General features: G+C 43.1%; 1 protein-coding gene across 5 annotated transcripts in view; it reads left to right on the top strand.

Moving 5' to 3' along the window:
• The window catches only part of Ltbp1 (latent transforming growth factor beta binding protein 1), a 387481-nt gene extending 368477 nt beyond the window's left edge, over window positions 1-19004 (top strand). For 3 of the 5 annotated variants that reach the window (XM_029471037.2, XM_021185976.3, XM_021185979.3), the window contains 3 exons: window positions 12383-12505; window positions 16692-16841; window positions 17634-19003. In XM_029471037.2, the coding sequence (XP_029326897.1) occupies window positions 12383-12505; window positions 16692-16841; window positions 17634-17815 (455 nt within the window). In that variant the 3' untranslated portion in view covers window positions 17816-19003. Of the gene's footprint in view, window positions 1-12382; window positions 12506-16691; window positions 16842-17633 lie in introns of all 5 variants that reach the window. The other 2 variants (XM_029471038.2, XM_029471039.2) reach the window with 2 other exon arrangements.
• Window positions 19005-19479: the final 475 nt, after the last annotated feature.

Below are 19479 nucleotides of genomic sequence, written 5' to 3'. Positions count from 1 at the left end.
AGGAAGACATTATATGTCTTGCTGTACATAAGTCCTAACAATGTCATAAATTGTTAAGTCTTCCCTTATAAATTGTCCACTTGATGTCTCGAAAGTTCTGTAGCTGATAAGATAGCCCACAGCTCTTAAATTTTTTAATATTTAAACAGCCTTATTAATATCAGAGGTCAAGCTTAAATACAGCGGCTGAGGATGACGCTCAGTTGGTAGAGAACATGTCTGCCAAGCGAAAGGCCCTGGGTTGGATTCCTAGCACCACATAAACCCAGCATGGAGTTGCACTGCTGTGATCTGAACACTAGGGGTGTAAAGGCAGGAGGCTCAGGGCGTTCAAAGTAATCCTCGTCCTCCATAGCAAGTGCAAGGCAGCCTGGTCTAGATGCCCTATCTCAAGAACATATAAGTAATTTGAATTTCTTTGTATATTTAAATACTGTTCACTCACTTATTCAAATTATTTTAACTCTCTTTCAACCTAAGGTCCTAATTCAAACTGAAATCCCAAAGTTTTCCCCAGTCCACAGCTCTTTTAAACACAGTACACATCCATAGTACCCACGGGCAGGAAGGAGAACTTTAAAGAAAGCATTCATACGCTGGCCTTCTTACATCTGTAGTCTGTGGAATCATCATATTAGGCCACCCGAGGTCACTGGGTGGAGAAATTCAAGATTGGCTCAGGCAGTTATTGGAGAATCAAGAGCCAAGACACGAGGCAAGCGTGCTCTCTCCAGCCCCACGTGTCTTTACTGTCTCCGTGTAACTAGGATCGTGTGGCTGTCATGAGCATTGGTTTTTGTAATTAGCCTTCTACTGAGATAGCTCCTAAGTGATAATAGGACAGAATCAATTCAACTCTATCCAACTGCTTGTTGTCACCCTCAGGAACCAGGTCTTATCTTGAGTCTCCCCACCATGCTAAAGGTTCCCTGTGGACAATGTTTTTGTGGTCCCTGTCTCTGAAATGGGAAAGGGATAGCTGACCTGGGAAAGTGGCTCCATCAATGGTTCTCAGCCTTCCCAGTGCTGCAATCTTTAGTATAGCTCTTCATGTTGTGGTGACCCCACAACTATAAAATTATTTTCGTGGTTCCTACTGTCTTGATCATAATGTAAATATTTTTGGAGGTAGAAGTTTGGCCAAGGGGTTGTGTCGCACAGGTAGAGAACCACTGAGCTAGATGAACAGACATAAATGACAGTGGGGTCAGGTATAAAATGGGGCAGGTAGACAGGAGTGAGATGCTGGAAACAGCTTGAAACTGTGCTCTGGGGCTGGTGAGATGGCTCAGCAATTAAGAGCACTGGGTGTTCTTCCAGAGGTCCTGAGTTCAATCCCCAGCAACCGCATGGCACACATGACCATCCATAAAGGGATCTGATGCCCTCTTCTGGCATGCAGGTGTGCATGCAGACAGAGTACTCAGGACATTAAGAGACAAAACAAACAGACAAGCAAAACAATAAGGTAGTCCTCAGAACCCAGTGCCATTGTTTGAAGAACAACTCTGGTGGTTGCATTAGTGGAAAAGAAGCACACTAGGAGACCCCATTCAGTTTACGAGATCGCATTGTAGCCATTTCTTTAAAATATGTTAAGTAGGGAAATAAACATGGTTTGCCTAAGAGTAGGGGTTGTCTAAAAATAACAGACCCTGATAGAGCAGGGCAAAGTGTGGACAATGAGCTGTGGTCTGAGCCTGGCTCCCTGGAGTGTAGAGGGCCAGCAGGTATTCGAGAGGCCCTTCAAGGTCGTTAGACTTAGACTGCAGTCTGAATACAGTGATAAGGTCCAATCTCCCTAACCACAATCACTGGAAGGTCATAGGTCACATGAGCACTTATGGATGGCTTGGATGAGGGGATGGACATTTAAGCCATGCTTCTTTTCTCAGGGACTACACTGTTTGTGTGCCAGCAATGGTTTGGCTACACTCAGTAATGCTAAGCAGTCAAGAGAGGGAACAGCACTAACATCATATCTGAGTCTAAGTTAGCAAGCCAAAGTAGAGAAAAGAAGGCAGAAAATGAAATAAACCAGGCCAAAGTCCAATGATATTGTTGGGAGATACAAGAAATCTGGTTGATCTCTAAAGTAACCACGTGAGCAGACTCTGCTTTCCATTTTGAAATCTGAGATGTTGGGTCCAGTTTTCTAGAAGTTTCCATTTCAGTGCCAACTTGATCTGACGGGTTTACTCTGAGTTGGGTTTCAAATATTTTACATCCAGGGTTGCTGGGTTCGTGATTGTTGCCGCTGTTGTTCAAGGTTTTCTTTGCTTCTCCTTCTTTGTGGAGCCAGTTGTGGTTTGCTCTAAAAATGTCTGTAAGCACAGCTCGGAAAAGCCCACAGCCCCAAGTGTGCCTGGGGTTTTCAACTGATAAGGTTGCATGTTCTCTTACCTTTTCTTTAAAAACCCTTTCCAGTCTACTGTGGATAGAGCAGAGCTGCCAGCTACTGCCTTTTAAAAGTTCACCTCTGGCCAGCTCTGGCAAGCGTTGGTAGATGACAGGTACGGGAAGGTTGATCCATTCTCCCTTCCAGCAACAGACAGATTGTACCCCTTATGACTGGGGGAAAGCTGCTAACAAGAGCTTAAATAAGAGCAGCCCAAGATGGGGGTGGGACCCAGAGGTAGAACTTGAGCCTAGCATGCATGACGTCCTGATTTGATTCCCAGAACCACAATTTTTAAAACAATAAATCTCATGTTTGGATGAACTTCCAGAGGTGGAGCCTAGGAAGTAATTGTTTGCTCGCCATTAACAGGAAATCTTAAAAAAAAAAATTTAAGAAGAAAGTGCAGGGACTGAGTGATGGCTCAACGGTTAAGAGCACTGACTGCCATTTCAGATGTCCTGAGTTCAATTGCCAGCAACCACATGGTGGCTCACAACCATCTGTAATGGGATCCAATGCCCTCTTCTGGTGTGTCTGAAGACAGCTACAGTGTACTGGCATACATTTAAATAAATAAATAAATAAATAAATAAATAAATAAATAAATAAATAAATAAAATAGAAGGAAGTGCAGCTTTACTGAGTAAGATTTTGGTCTCGTGGATGCCTTTTTAAAGTTTGCTCCCGAGTCTTGGTCTCAAAGACCCCTGGAGCTGTCTAAACAGTGGTGCTGGTTATATACTGGTTATCCCTTCAAGATACCACTCACTTGGTAACATGTGTCCCTAAGCAAGGATGGCCGAAGATGTCCCTGCCAGAATGAACCCCATTAGGATTGTAACTAATTATGAACAGCCCTGGGGGGCGGGGGGAGAAAGAGGAGAGCCACTTCAAAATGAGGTAAAATAGCAGCCTAGAAAAAAAAATTATAAAGTGGAACCAGAGACTATAAAATAATTCCAGATTTTGCTATAAGCAATGATGTCTTATTTCCTATAATTGAATGGAATACATGTTGGTGAATAACCATTTACTGTTAAGTAACAGTACATGAGTTACTCAGTTGTTCTTCAAACAATGGCACTGGGTTCTGAGGACTAGCTTATTGTTTTGCTTGTTTGTTTAAGATCTTGAGTTCTGGGGCTGGTGAGATGACTCAGTGGGTAAGAGCACCCAACTGTTCTTCCGAAGGTCCAGAGTTCAAATCCCAGAAACCACGTGGTGGCTCACAACCATCCGCAACAAGATCTGACTCCCTCTTCTGGAGTGTCTGAAGACAGCTACAGTGTACTTACATATATTAATAAAATAAATCTTAAAAAAAAAGAAGATCTTGAGTTCTGCCTCTTAAGAGAATTTTAAACAAATATCAAAGCAGGTTTCTCTATTTGTAAACTTTACAACTAATCATCAGCTAAAATACTTTAAAATACAAATTGTTACAGGAAATTATGGATATCTATTGTTTAAATTATCATACTAAGTAGTTAGAATTTTGAGAATTTAACCTGACTTGGGCTTTGAAATACCTTTCAATATCTCTCAGCCTCAGTTTTCTTTTAGGGACAGGTTTGTGGGATGGGTTGAGGTGATGGCTAATATAACCTTAATGTCTAGTGCTGGTGACCTCGGATTGCAGCCACAGGTTTCAGGGACCTTTTTCCTTTCAGGGTGACAGTACACATTCTATTTAGAATCAGTACAAACTCAAGGGCATTTTAAATAGTTTCTTTTCTTATTATGCTTTATCAGAGCTATTCAGTTGGTTATTTCTTTTATCAGGTTTGTTTGACTGATTGATTGATTTTTACCTTATATAGCCTTTGCACTTGTACTACTGTTTTCCAGTTTTGTGCTTTTATGGGGTTTCTGTGTGAGTGAACATGTGTGTCCCTGCATCTGTCTGTGTTCCTTGTGCTTCTAATTTTGGGTCTTTTTTTTTTCCTGTTTCTTTGCTTGCTTGTTTTGTCCCACTCCTGTTTCTTTGTTTGTTTGCTTGTTTGTTTACTATTATTTTTAGATTCCTATTTGTTTCCTAATGAGACAGGGGAAAGGTGTGTATTTGATAGGAGGAGAGGTAGGGAGGATTTGGGAAGTGTTGGAGGAGGAGAACTATAATCAGAATATATTGTATGAAAAAAATCTATTTTCAATATTAAAAAAAAAAGATTCACACATAGAATCTTGTAGGGACCCTCAAGATGTTTTGTTTCCATACTTACTAGTTAAAAATAAAAAAAGTAAATGAACTACAGAACACCCATACACACACTACTACCACCACCACCACCACCATCGGGGATGGACCCCAGGACCTTGCGTGCGGGCCACATATCCAAGCAGCCCCCATTCATTTGTGTTTATTTTTTAAATTGAGGTAAAAATTCACATAAAACAAAAGCAAGTGCCCTTAAGTGGACATGACAGTGGTGCTGGTACATTTACAAGGTGTACAGCCTCGCTTTTAGCCTTAAGTATGTGTTCGCTTTCTCTTTCTAAATAATTCTTACTTGCTTTATCAAAGAAAGGAAAAACAAGTGCACTCCTTATGAATGTTTCTCCTAAGTTGCTGTCCTTTTAGATTGTCACTTCCAAGAGCATTAAGGGAACAATGACATGACTTACCTATGCTCACAGTGGGAGAAACAAATAGATCCCTTTACAAGAGGAATACCATAAAAATCCCTCCCTGGCTCCCTCTTTGCATTGTTAAGCCTTTCCTCTTGTCTGGCATCAAGAGTAACCCCACTCCTTGTTTCTTTTGAGTAGCTCTTAGTGGTATCTTCCAAAGCCCTGACTACTAAGCAGTGGGGGAACCTTCCATTAAGTTCTTAATAAGGAATTCATGTTACAGTCACTGTTCTCAGGCTTCCTCCCTGTATGGCTGAATTTAGTGCTATTACAAGAATATAAATGTTTGGATCCAGCTTTTAGAACACAAAGAGGACGTCCATTTTTTTAAACTATTTATTTAGTTGTGCTATATTGCATTTGTAGCCAACCTTCTCTGCTGTCAGCTAGTTGGCTAACTATCAGTCATCTGATGGGAAACACTGGCAGTGACTACATGGGAAGGTTGACCTTCGGAAAAGGCCAGGGGTGGGCAGGCTTGATTGGTTTATGGCTGCAAGTTTCCTCAATGCTATGGTTTACAGGAGTCCCACCAAGTATAAACCCTGCCAAGACTTTGGATTTCATTACTTCCCTGTCCTCGACAAGTACAATTTAATTGAACATTAAGCAATTTGATCTCTTTCACCTAATAAATCGAGCAAATTCAATAAACATAAATCCTGCTAATGATGGAGCTGACCCTGACGGAGGCTGAGCTCATCGACGTTCATGGTTATGACTCTCCGTGGAATTTGAACCACAGATGCTTATGACTGATGAGCAAAGTACTTACCTGATGCTCAGGGTCTGGGGACTGCATTGAACAATTTGCCTAGGGTGTCATAAGAGCAGCTGCAAAAAGACCAGGTTTGGCAGACAGAGCACTTCCACCCAAAACTCTCTGCTGGTGTCAGACATGTGCTGCGGTAAACTGTAGCTCTCTGATGAGAAATAGAACAGGGCTGGCCAGTTTTCCCTTGGTTGGTTCTGAGATCTAGAGGAAACTATATGTAAGAGTGTGCTGGGTATGGCTCACCATAGCTCCAGGGTGCATGCTTGCTGTCTTACCTTTTCTACCTTTTCTCTGCAGTAGGCAAGGGTGTACATACTTCAGTGCTAACCTAATGCCTCCTTGTCTGTCTGGTTGTCTGGTTGGTTGGTTGGTTTGGTTTCAGTGTTGGTGTTGAGCCCAGGGTGGCCTGGATCCTCTTGTCTTTGCCTCTAGAGTGTTGGGGTTACAGACATGTGTCCTCGCACCCAAGTCATGAGCTGCTTTCTGTCAATGGTACTCCTACCCTGCCCCTCTGAGAGACCTTTTCTCTTCATTTGCTGCTGACATATGGAGTGAGATGCAAAGTTTCCCCTTTTGCCTTCCCTTGCTTGCTCCTAAACACCACCACCCTGTTCATCCAATTCTGGCCAAATTCATGCTATCCTCAGGCTATGATTGTAAAACATTAAGGAAGCAACAAACGAAGCACTTTTGATACAGCGAAGCAAAGAGTGGCACATATCTTGGTCCAGAGATGGAAGAACTTAAATTCGAAGAAACAGGTCTAGACCAGGAGCTAAAAAGAGAAGAAATGGAGACAAGGACACAAGTGTATTGAGCCTGTTGACTCCAGGCCTTTTATTTAGTGTGTGTGTGTGTGTGTGTGTCTATATATCTGTGTTTTGCTGTGTTTTGTGCCTGATTGTGTATATGTTGTGTTTGTGTTGTGGATGTGTCATTTGTGTATTGTGGGGTGTGTGTTGTGCCTATTTGTGGTATGTTGTGGATGTGTTATGCGTGTGACTATTGTCAAGTGTATTTTTGGGTGTATATGTCATGTGTGGTGTGTATATGAGTCTGATTATGTGGTGTGTCTGTGTATGTCATGTGTGCAGTTGTTTTTGTTGTGTGTGTGAGTGTGTGTGTGTGTGTGTCTGTGTGTGATGTATGTGAATCTAATTTCCTCTCATAGTTCCATACTTTCTAACTTCCTAGAAGATGGCTGACTATCTATCTGCTCTACTCTGGGCAAGAGATTATTCTCTGAAAAAAGACAGACATGCAGTGCAGTGCAGGTCTTCTAAGTCTTCTTAAGTACGACTTAAGTAGTCCTACTGAAGCCCTTCTGTCCCCTTCCTTCACTGCCACGGTCTAAAGAAGGAATTTGTTTTTGCCCATTTCAGTTAAGGACAAGTTTCCGTTCAACTGCAGACCGAGCAGTCACTGTGGCAAACATTCAAGTCCCTCCTCTGCCTCCCTATACCATCATCAACTAATGGTGCTTGTTTAAACCTGTAAGGAAAAAACACCTGGTAGAGAAACCTGCATGAAACATGACTCCTATACATACTACAGCAGACCTGGGCCTTGCTCCTCCTACATAGACATAGCTAACATTTCGTTGCTCTTCGGCTCTGGTGTGTGAAAACCCAAGCCTAGCCTCTGCTTCATGTCAAAAAGCTGACTTTAATCTGCCTCAGACAACAAAAACTTCACCTCCCGGTTTCTCATATGCCAGAGTGGCACAGTGACATGTGACTGTCCAGACCAGCCCCACAGATGTGTCTGTCATCAAAAACAGAGATTTCCTGCCAGGATGCAGTAATGTGCTTCCCATTGCTTCTGACAGCAGGGGTCCCAGACCCACTGGCTCCAGGGGGGTAATTTGAAAAAAAAATTTTTTTTCCACTTAAAGTAGAAATCAAAGCAGGACCATCTGTCGTGTGAATCTGCCATGCCAGGAAAATTAGTGTGATCAATGGCCTGGATCTGTTTAGTGTACTTAGTGGTGGTGGCCCATGCCACCCCATGTGTCCCTGTCATAGCTTTGATCTAGAGCTGTGTGCATTTGTGTTGGGGAGGTGGGGAATGCCATGGGGAGGGGACAGTCGTGGAGGTGTTACCATTTCCATTAGCTATTCATTTCACATTTGTGTTTGGCTAGATCCCCAGATGGAAACATTCACTGGGGGTCTCAGAAAGGAGGGCTCTCAGGATTTGCTCAGCCGTCCTCGCCCTGCATCTAGCACCTGACAGCTAGATGATTAATTGTTATTGGTGTGTATAAGAAGAGGGAGCTTTGGAAAGCAAAGAGACTTTAAGGACAAAGTATGCTGTGCGTGTGTTCACGGTGAGCTGGAGGAAGAGGCAGCCAAGGTTCCCTGGGTTCTCCTGGGAAGCTGTGGAAAGAGTCCAGGGATCTGCTGCTCTTGGCCTCTGTACTGCAGCCAGCCCTGATTCACTGATGTCTCCTAAGCTAGACTCTGACATTAAGCCAGACCTAGGGCTAACCACAACCAAGCACCTCCAAGCTAGAGTGGGTTTCTCTTGGGGCTTGGGATACTCAGAGGCCAGAACATGCTAGAAATGTATCCTCCTCACATTCTGAGGAAGGTACCTTACCTACTCCTCGTTGTAATGTTCTGAGCTATCCCTTGGACACCATGGAAAGAAGTCATGTTTGGTAGGATAACATTCTTTCTCTAGCATCTGACTTTGGTTAACCTGCTACTGAGGAACGTGCTATTTCGGTGGAGTGTGGTGGTGCACGCCTTTGGTTCCAGCGTTGGGAGGCAGAAGCAAGGGGATCTCTGTGAGTCTGAGGCCAGCCTGGTCTACATTGTGAGTTGCAAGGCAGCCAGGGCTACATGGTGAAACCTGTGAGTCAAAAATAAAGTAGTACTATTGTTCATAATTTATCAGACATAAGCACATTTGCCAAGACATTTGCCAGTTGTATGCCTTGTTGGAGAATGTTCATGAACATTTTTTTTCTCTATCCAGTTTCTTCCATCTATATAAAAAATCTCCAGATTATCTTCAAAAGGGAATCAGCAAACGCCTGCAATTTGTTCTTCTCTCTTCCTCAATTGACTGCAGCCCTTTTTGCCCACGGATCACCTTCGGTTCAGACATTTAGATATGTCACTTTCAATACTTTCAATATAGAGATCTTCCATGAAGCCTTCTGGGTTTCTCTTAAGGGAAAGAAAAGAAGACTAACTTTCATAATCTTTGAGCTTCCTACTTTATGAGCAAATTTATAACATTGCTTCACTTTTCACAGGTCACTAACATATGAAGATGAGATAAGAATTACCCCTGTGGAGGGGCTGGAGAGATGGCTCAGAGGTTAAGAGCACTGGCTACTCTTGCAGAGGACTCAGGTTTAATTCTCAGCATCCATACAGTGGCTCATAGCTGCCTGTAACTCCTGTTCGAGGGGGATCTGATTACCTCTTCTGGCCTCCATGGAGACTCGACACACACATGGCAAGCAGACATCCATGCAAGCCAAACATTCAGACAATAAAAATAAATAGAGATGTTTTTTTAAAGAATAACTCCTACGTGACAGATGTAGAAACTGAGACTTGCCCAACATTGCTAAACAGGAAAGCAAACAACCCAACCAAGACTCCAGCATGGGCTTCTGCCTCCAAAGCCCACGTTCTTCCCATTTCCCCATGCTCATGTCTCCCTTGACCCTGGCGAAGGATCTGAGATGACGTGTAAGATGGGAAGATGGGAGGCACAGCAGACATGGACCAGGACAGACCTTTTCTTGTTCCCAGAAAGATGACTGTGTCCTTGTGTTGATCACAGGCACGCATCTTCAGCTACAAGACAGAGCATGGGACACAGAAATGCTATTTTGACATCTAACCAGAACTGCTTAGCGTGCAATACATGAGAGACAGGGAGCAACAAGGACAGTAGAGCCTAGAATCCTGAGTGACCATGCCTGGCAGGAGAAGGGGAGGGAAAGATGAGTCAGGTCTTAAAACTAGCCATCCCCATGTCTCTCTACTACCTTCTCTCCAGCTTGGATCAAATCTGGGAACTTCTTTAGGAACCACTTGGCAGGGTCTGGCCATAATTTAGTTTTACTTGTCTGTACCTTGATTAGGTCTTTAAAATTAATCCAAAATACTTTTTTCCCCCATAACGTAATTCATTTACATCTGCATAGCCGTTGTTCAAGTGCAGCTCCCAGGCAGCTGTTTTTGGATGCTTGCTACTCATCCTTTTCACTCCCAGCTGAGGTCCCTCTTTTGACCTTGACAGAAGGTGAATGCTTCCAACAGTCACCTCACAGCTTGGTGGAGGAGAGCACAGGCTTGAAGCCAGACAACACTGGCCAGGCCCTTTCTGTGTCCCTTGGCATCCTTCAACCTCAAGTCTAGGTAGGGCTCCCTAACAGCTGACAGGCATCCCAGAGGAGAATACTCGGCCATCTCTGGGTTATGTCTTCCAAACTGAGTATATGAATTGATTCATGTGTAATATCCACTCTTAATCATACTATGGCTTGGCTATAAAATATTGAAAGATGTCCTCCCTTTGAGATGTACAGCAAATATATATATAAATAAATAAAAATCAGGAGCGATGACCTCAGCTCTCACAACTTGCAAACATTTGAACAATTCTGGTCTCAAAGGGAAGCCCTTCATGCTTTTCAAACGTTAATAATGCAGAACTGGACAATAGTTCATGCTCTACTTGAAGCTGGGGGTCTTTGTTTGTCTTTGTTTTTGAGTCAACAGTTTTATTTTAGGCTCTGTTATTTCCTTAATGAAATTAATATTTCATTTCACAGAATGGCTTCATGCAAAGTGTTGGGAGAGTCTGGGGTCTGGATGTTGTTTCTCCGTGAGGAGAGGGGTTGGGAGCCATGAGATTCCTGCCCTATCTTGTGACTCGGTGTGTTCTGAGGCCTCACTGTTTTCTCTGGCGCTATTCTCAGAGTGTGTAGGCTACAGTGCACATTTATATGAGTCTGAGGACAACTTGTCGGAGTCAGTTCTCTCCTTCCACCATGTGGATCCCAGTATTTAACTTAGGCTTGGTGGAAGGCGCTTTTTGTAGCTGAGCCATCTTGCCAGCCAGTATTGTTCTTTAGTTGTATATAGGAGGAAACAAACTGAAAACCTTTGGATAAGTGTTGCCTTGGGTGGTGAGGTTGTCTACCTAATAGGAGAGCCTAGTATCTGGCTGCCTCTACGTCATCCTGGCAAAGCAGATGACCTCTAGGAAGCTCAGACTTTTCACCAACTGCTCATTACTATACTTGGAGAATGCATTTTCTGTAATTCATACATTCAGCCCATAAAGCATTTCTCTCTAGACTTTCCGAAAATGACTATTAAGTGTAAGGAAGAGCCTGCCTGAGATCGTGGCATGCATTTAAATTGCAGCTACAGCCAATTACTGGAGGGACTAGAGGCAGGTGGGATGCGAGCTACCTGGTTGAGGGTGGAGAGGAGAAGAGACCATGAGTGGACAGAGGAGAAGCTGCCAGGAGAGGAAAGGGACTATGAGCAGCAAGTATTTGGGGAACACCCCTGGGGAGGTAACTAGCCCAGCAGATAGAAAAGTAGATTAAGAGAGACCCCCCAATTAATCGGTCACGCAATTTTTTAATTTAACCAATAGTTCTAGATCCCATGGCTTGGTTGAGGAGTAAGGTTAAGAATCCAACCATTCCGGGTTGGTCACACTTGGAATGGGGATGTGGGCTACAGGGAGTGGCAGCGGGAGGTGAGATGCAAGTAAAGCCCAGTGGTCCAGAAGAGCTGCAGGAGACAGCAGTTTACAAATGCTCTGTAGCCTGCTCATGGGGCTTTAGACCTGGTGCTGCTGGGTATTAGCTGAGATGTGATCTTTCTGCTTTTATGTCTGCACCCACCCTGTGTCTGCATCAGTAAAATGGGGGTAATAGCAAAATCTCTCAGAATGGAAATATTTTAGTGAAATGGGTGTTGATTAAATGCTTACAACAACACAGAGCAAGCAGTGTGTGGTCCTAAGTTTCTTGCTGCTATGCTACCGCTACCACTACTCTCATCCTTGTTGGATGTCCATCATGATCCTGTTCATGGGGCCTGGAGAATTCCGCAGTGCTCGACAGTTAGAGGAGCAGCTGATGGATTCAAGCTGGGAGTTTCCAGATGCTGTTGGGTCATGTTAGGAACACCAGCGATCCATTTTTTCCTGTTCCTATGGACATATGCTTTGCACTTACAACACGGACTATTTATTCCTTAATTTTTTTTATGATAATACATATTAGGGTTGGATAAAGCAACTCCTCCAGGAGGCCTGATGTATTTTAAGATGGCTTGTCCCTCCACCTCTATGTATGTGTGTGTGTTCTAGAATTTGCAAATGGTTTTGCAAATCATCAGCTCCTTTAAGTCATTGTTTATTCTTTATGCTCTATCCCAGTATTTAGTGTGTGCGTGAGCCCATCTCCCATAGAGGGAAGCCCAGCCACACTGGAGATGCTGCTGAATGGTGTGTGTCATGCCCAGATCACTGCTCTGAGATATGTGCGTGTCTAAGGTCACCTAACAGTGTCCATTCCCTCTCAGATGACTATGCCCAGCTGTGCAACATCCCTGTGACTGGGCGTCGGCGGCCATATGGACGGGATGCATTGGTGGACTTCAGTGAACAGTATGGCCCAGAAACAGACCCTTACTTCATCCAGGATCGTAAGTACACCCATGCAGTCATGTTAAGTTAAGCTAGGATCAAGAGTACTCAGTGTTCTCAAAATATGATCTGTGGGAAATTGTTCCAAATGCAGATATGTGGGTCTTGATCTAAACCTACCCATCAGAATGTCTGGGTGGGCCCAGCAGGCTGGTTTTATAATCTCTTTGGTTTATGTAGCTTGCCGACCTGGGTAAGAATCACCAGGTTCCAAGATTAGTATTACAGAGAGGACTATTATATTCATTTTCCTATAAAGTAATGAAAATGATCTTATTGTTATAAGTGCTACACCTCAATCATATCTTTTTATATTAAGTCATGGTCTAGTTCCATTTCCCTACACGATGACAAAGGTTCAGCACACCAAGTTGATGTTTGCAAAGATTTTAGAGTGGGTGGTCAGAAAACAAACAAACAAACAAACAAACAAACAAAAAGCAACCTTCTTGGTCAGAAATAGATTTTTAGAATCCATTTGTGAGGGGATTTATTAAGTAAGAAGTGATGGGTGCCAGCTTTTTCTGGATTTGTGAGCCGAGCTCTCATGGGGGAGACAAGAGGGAAAATATTGTCCCCTCTAGAAAGGAAATGTGTGTGAGGAAAGCGCACACGCAGAAACTCTGTTTCCACAGGAGAGACATCCATGCTTTTAAACAGGGAAGAGCAAGGTTTGAAAAGACAGCAGTTCAGGATGAAAGATGGCAGCTGGCTGGCTGGGGTCTAGGCTGCAGAGTAATAGCGAGAGGAAAGCTAATTCAGGGACCATTCTCATCTCACGAGGGATGCTCCCCCCTTAAACAGCTGTACCACATCCCCACATGCTGGAGCCTCAGCGGATCATGGATTCTGAGGCTAAGATCTTAGAGTTGCATCATCATTTCAAAATACTATGGAGTCTTTTCTTCTTCCAGGCCCTGCCATCTGTTTCCAGAGGCCACCATTTGGTAGTAGCCTTGGAGTAGCACCTAGAAATTTATAGGGGTTTGGTTTCAACACTATCTGATAGGTTATTTCTCTGCCACTGATGAAGTGAGCCAATTCAAGACAGATTAGATTAGATGAAAGGCAGGCTTATTGGGAAGCTGCTCTTGGGAGCATTCACTTCGGCTTGACAGAGTCAGTACCCCAGTTGGCGCAATCTTAGATGACTCACCCTTGACTCTTTCAAAGGTTGCTGCATTTTGATCATCCAGCAGAATTAAGGATGCCATATTTCTGCCATTCCAGAGAGCTTGGTTATCACATACATATATGATCCCTCTCCAAGGTCAAATATAATACAGTTCTAGAACGTTCCTGTTGCCCTCTCCCAGGTCTTTCCAAGAGTTCCTACTCTCCCATTCCTAAGACCTGTGCTTAGTAGTCTTCCTTTTTACCAACAAGACATGACCCTGAGTCACGTCACAAAATGGGCCTGAGTACATCTACAACCCCAAGACTATGATCACATCATATTACAGGGAAGATTATAGATCAGTAAGCCTTCTCCTTAAAAAGAGAAAGGAAGAAATAGCAAGATCCAAAGAAAGCCCACAAATCCAGAAACAGTAGGAAAGTCTCTAAGCAACCCTGACCCTGCCCAGCTCGTACGTAGCCTCTACTGCATTGCAGTTCACATTCCACGACTTTCCACGCTAAACACTTCTGAAGCTCTCTTCCATGGCAACATGACTCTGAGGCACCTTCCACTTCACACATATCATCAGACATATTGGTGTCACACTAGGCTCCTATTTAGCAACATAGAGAGTTGTCATGTGGGTCTTCATCTCCTGATTTGATTCCACAAAGGCCTTTAAACAGCCTACATGGCAGAAACTTCTCCCTGGCCCTGCATACACTGGTAGCAAGGGCTCCTGGCCCTGCTGCAGGAGGGACCACGCTGAATGGCTAGTGCTGGAAGAGAGTCTAAGTGAGAGCTCTCATCACCTTCATGGCTTGTGGTCTCCATTACCTTCAGTTTGAGCAGTATTACCCAAACTGGAACTCATTGGTGCAGAGATCACTCTGTTTTTCTGAAAGGCTAGATGTTGTAGAAATTATTTAATCTCAACCTGGAGTTTCTACCCCTCCTTTGACCCTTTAGTTCCTGTATAAAAGACACACAGAGCCTTCATATTTACAATAAGTCTTAAACAGCACAAGACCCTTTAGCTGCTTCTTCTGGGCTGCTCTTAACTCCAATTGGCCAGCACTCAGGGACATGTTTTTATAACTCACCTAACCTATGACGGCTTCTCCTCCCTCTTGCACCTTCTTTTCCTTGTGGTCCTTCTGCAACCCCAAGCCCAGGAAACCCAAACCCCACCTATGTCTCTTCTGCCCAGCTATTGGCTGTTGGCATCTTTATTTACCAATCAGAAATAAGGTCACTCTGTAGTCTCTGGGGCAACCAGTCTTGGGGGGGACTAATATTAGCATTAGAATACAAGCAGCATCAGGCCAGCCCACTACAGCTAGATATGGTAATGTTTTTGACTTTGCAGGCCACGTGGTCTCTGTTGTAGCCACTCAGCCCAGCCACTGCAGTACAGAAATAGCCACAGGGGGTTCTGGCAGCTACTGGTTGTAGGTGTATTCATTTACATAAAACAGGTACCATGTCAGATTTGGAGCAGGGGCTTGAGAATCCAGAAGTGTCTCTGGCACTCCCTAGAGATTCCTGGGTTGGAGGAGGCTCCTAGGAATCAATTTTGGTGGCCTTAGCTGAGATACATAACAGTGGGGATACAGACACCCAAGAGGCCAAACTCTTCTAGCTAGGTAGGATTCCCAGTAGAGGAATAAGGATACCGAAAAACTTTCCACTCACAATTTGTCCTGTCTAAAAGAAATGCAGGGACAAAGATGGAGTGGAGACTTAGGGAAAGGCCAACCAATAACCGGCCCAATTTGAGACTCATCCCATGGGCAAGCAACATTAATGATACTCTGTCATGCTTGCAGTTAGGAGTCTAGCATAACTGTCTTCTGAGAGTCCCCACCAAGAAAAAAAAATCCAGAAGTATTTTTAAGAGGTCTTGAGTTCCAATTGTTAATGGCACATTGCAATTCCTATAACAAAATGTAATTTTGCTAATTATAAAGTTGAAATTTATTTTGCTGTGATACGCTGGATTTGAAAATGCTTTCATTTCATCCCTAGTCTGTATTTCTCCAATCAGCTTTCTGTGTCTGCTATTTCTTGATGACCTGTTTCTTTCTCTCTATAAATTTTGGCAAGGGGACTTCATGGATGTGTTAATTTTTTTAAAGTGGGTGTTTTAGTGGGCTTCTATGCAAATTAAGACTTCCTAGGCCTGCAATAGCAACAATATTTTGCTGCCCCCTGCAGTTCTATTGGAGAATCACCTCAGAGGCCCGGTAATTCCCCTTTGGAGAGAGAAGATAAACTGTGACAGTGGACTTGGGGGATTATGTATTTATATATTACAACTTCTCTCTCTGGGAAGATAGCTCAACACTTTCAGGGCTGGCCATGTTGTTTTTATATTGTTAAAACTCTGGATGTCTCATATGGTTTTAGAGCTTGTATCTAAACTATAAGGAGAGCCAAACAAGAGCTTCTTTGTTTTATTCCTTTATTCTAAACACAAGTCTGATGTACCTTCCCATTTGTCAAGATGTTTGGAATCACTTCAGTGGACTTTATTCTTTGGGCTCTTGTGGAAGGCTTCATGGGAAGCCAGAGTAAACAGACCTCATAGGGCACAACCAGCCTGGCTCTTCTTTGGTTCTACAATTCCCAAATGCCCGTCCTCAAACCTGGAGCCCTCTTAGAAAATACCTACAGAACCCTGGTCAGGAAGTTCACCAATCCAATCCCAGAAGGCTTTCTGACTGGAAATTCATATAAAACATTCAAAAAGTTCCACATTTCCTAATTTGAAAGAAAAAGCTCAAGCCCGTGCTTGCTTTCTCATGTTATGTGGTTTCAGTATAAAGCATTGGAATTCAAAGAGTGGACTGGCTCATATAAAAAAACTGCATCGTTTTATGCTTAGCACTAGGTACAGGTATACTTGATAGCAAATTCTGAAGCTAACATTAAAGTATCTTAGACAGATAAATAAAATAAACCAGATCTATAATAATAATAATAATAGTAATAATAATAATTCAGTTTTCAACAGGGTAGGAGGGCAAACACTTGTAACCTGGCTTCTGCCTTTGCCTTTGCAGGCTTTCTAAATAGCTTTGAGGAGCTACAGGCTGAGGAGTGTGGCATCCTCAATGGTTGTGAAAATGGCCGCTGTGTGAGAGTCCAGGAAGGATACACTTGCGATTGCTTTGATGGATATCACCTGGATATGGCCAAGATGACCTGTGTCGGTAAGAATGAGAGTGTCCGTTAAGAGACTCTTTCCCTGGCGTCCCCTGTGACTGGTTCTGGTCAGCTGAGTAGGTGTCAGATAGATGGGTGGGCTTGTGGTTTGGAAAGATGAAAAAGGTTCTAGAAATATGCATGGAGTGTAATAATACTTCATGTCACAAGACTATACACAAAAACGGTTAAGGTAGTCAATGCTATAGTCTGTATTTCTTTTATGACAGCTAAAACTCATAGTTATCACCCCATATAAGAAGCCTAAGTGTCATATTTTTCTCATGGTCAGAGACTGAAGCCCAGGGCTTTGTGCCTGCTACTCAAGAACTGTACTGTGAACGATGCTCTACCTCCAGCCCCACCCCTAAAAGGCCAGAATGTCTCAAGTAATTATTTTGACTTTTAAATTTAAATTTTGACAGTTCAGTAATGACTCCCCTGAGTATGTGAGGTAAATATAAAAGACTGAAGGCAACTAGGAAATAAACAACTTCCCTAGCAGTAATTTTGGATAAAAATCTTTAAAAAGAAAAAAATCACCATTCACACTGTAGCTTGGGTATATTAAATATCAAGCTGACAAATGTTGACATTGTATTAAATAACAGGGCAATTCCAGACTCTCCCTGATCACTTATTTTAATATGTATAAAGGCTTATCTTGCATATTGAGAGAGATAAAAATGAGGAAACTGTCTGGTTTATGTGGCCAAGAACTGTGGACAGCACCCGGGCTGGCACCTGCGTGTCACTGGTGAGTAACGTAACCTTAAACACCGTGGTTTGGTTTATTGCAGATGTAAATGAATGCAGCGAGCTGAATAATCGGATGTCTCTCTGCAAGAACGCCAAGTGCATTAACACAGAAGGCTCCTACAAATGCTTGTGTCTGCCAGGCTACATACCATCCGACAAGCCCAACTACTGTACACCCCTGAACACCGCTTTGAATTTAGACAAAGACAGTGACCTGGAGTGAAGGAGAAGAAGCTGTGTAACCTATGCCCATATACTCTGCACTGTGTAAAGGAAAAGGGAGAGATGTATACTTGAGACACTGCACCTAACCCAGAATGTGGCAAAGACAGAGACAACTTGGAGTTGAGTGAACCCCCAAAGACAGTGAGCTGATGGAGCTGGAACCTGACAGGTGCAACAGACCAAATGGACATTTCTTCAAAAACCCAGTATATATAGTCTGTTCATATGTAAAATTCAATGGAAAAGAGGCAGGACATGGCTGTCATTTTAAACAGAGGTTGTATTATTATCTTGTTTTGATTTTTTTTTTTACTATTGCTTAAATTTGGCTTTTAAATAGTGGTGGAAATGTTTTATGTGATCTTTCTTTTTGCTGTGCAGATCCTCAGCTGCCATTTTTTTTCTCCAATGATAATCTCAAATGCAAACATCTTTGATAAAATATTGTTAAACTGTATTATAAGTAATATGACACAGGGTTGTGCTGTCCCTTGGTCTGGAGACTTTAAAAAAACAAATTGTCTGTCCTGTGGAGCAGGCAGTAATTGTTAAACTTGTGGAGGGGATGGGGAAACATCTTTATTTTCAATGTATTACCAGATTGCCTGTCAATTGGATCCCTTACCTGGATGGAAGTGGAAGAGCTTCATAGAGTTTATTAATATTGTGATGTGTAAAGTCAACTGAGAAAAATTTAAAAACCTGAACATCCCCCCAAACATTTACCATTGTATGTTATAAGAAAATAAACTCACCATTTTTGTAGAAAAAAAAATCTTGAGTGTGGAAAAGAAGTTGTCCCCTTCCCCATCTCTGATCTCTTAACCACTGGTCCTCCATCACGCTAGGCTTCTGTAAGTTAGGACTGGTTAGCTACTGTTACAGGTTGCTAATTTCCATCTTAAGTTCCATGCTGAAGTGCTGCATCCCTGTGCTTTAGGATGCGTGGATTCTCTTTGGAGACAAGATCTCTAAGGAGGAAATGAAAGTTACAGGAGACCAGTGGAGTAAACTGTAACCCAAGACTATGGGTGTCCTTAGATGACAGGGAAGTAAGGACATGTGCAGAGAAAAGGTCATTTGAAGAGGGCTGGAAGGCGACCATCTTACAAAAGAGTGAGGCCTCCGAGGGAAGCTAACTCTGCCACAGAGTTTGACCCCTAGTCCAGAATTATGAGAAAATAAACTTCTGTTGTCAAACCACCTGTCTATGATACTTTCTTATGGCCTTTCCTGACAACCAATACAGACTTGTATAACAGGAATAATGGACAAACAAGGCCTTTCAAAGTCCCGGTCTCTGATCTCATATGGACAACCCCTAGCAATGATAGCTGCTTCACGCACTGTGAAACTGTGCCTCGGCAAACCCCCATGGGACCCCCCCCCAGTGAACACTTTCTTGAAGGGCCTTTGCCTTCTAATGCCTGTAGCAGGCAAAGTGATAACAACTTAAAGATGTAGATCTTCCAACCTTTGGACTCTGTCATAATGAAGGGAAGTACTGTCTCAGAGAAGTCTGCCAAGTCACTTGGCCCCAAAGAGGAAGATAATCTTGGATTGCCTGGCTATTATTACTATGTAATCACCAGGGATGTCCTTGGAACCTTAAAAGTGGCAAGACAGAAAGAAAAAAGTTATGAAAATGTGACATGCAAGAGG

This window comes from Mus caroli, unplaced genomic scaffold (genome assembly GCF_978045245.1).
Source record: "Mus caroli unplaced genomic scaffold, Mus_caroli_1 scaffold_18, whole genome shotgun sequence".
In the NCBI taxonomy this organism is placed as follows: domain Eukaryota; kingdom Metazoa; phylum Chordata; class Mammalia; order Rodentia; family Muridae; genus Mus; species Mus caroli.
The sequence above is the reverse complement of the archived record's forward strand: the minus strand, read 5'-3'. Positions and strand labels throughout refer to the sequence as shown.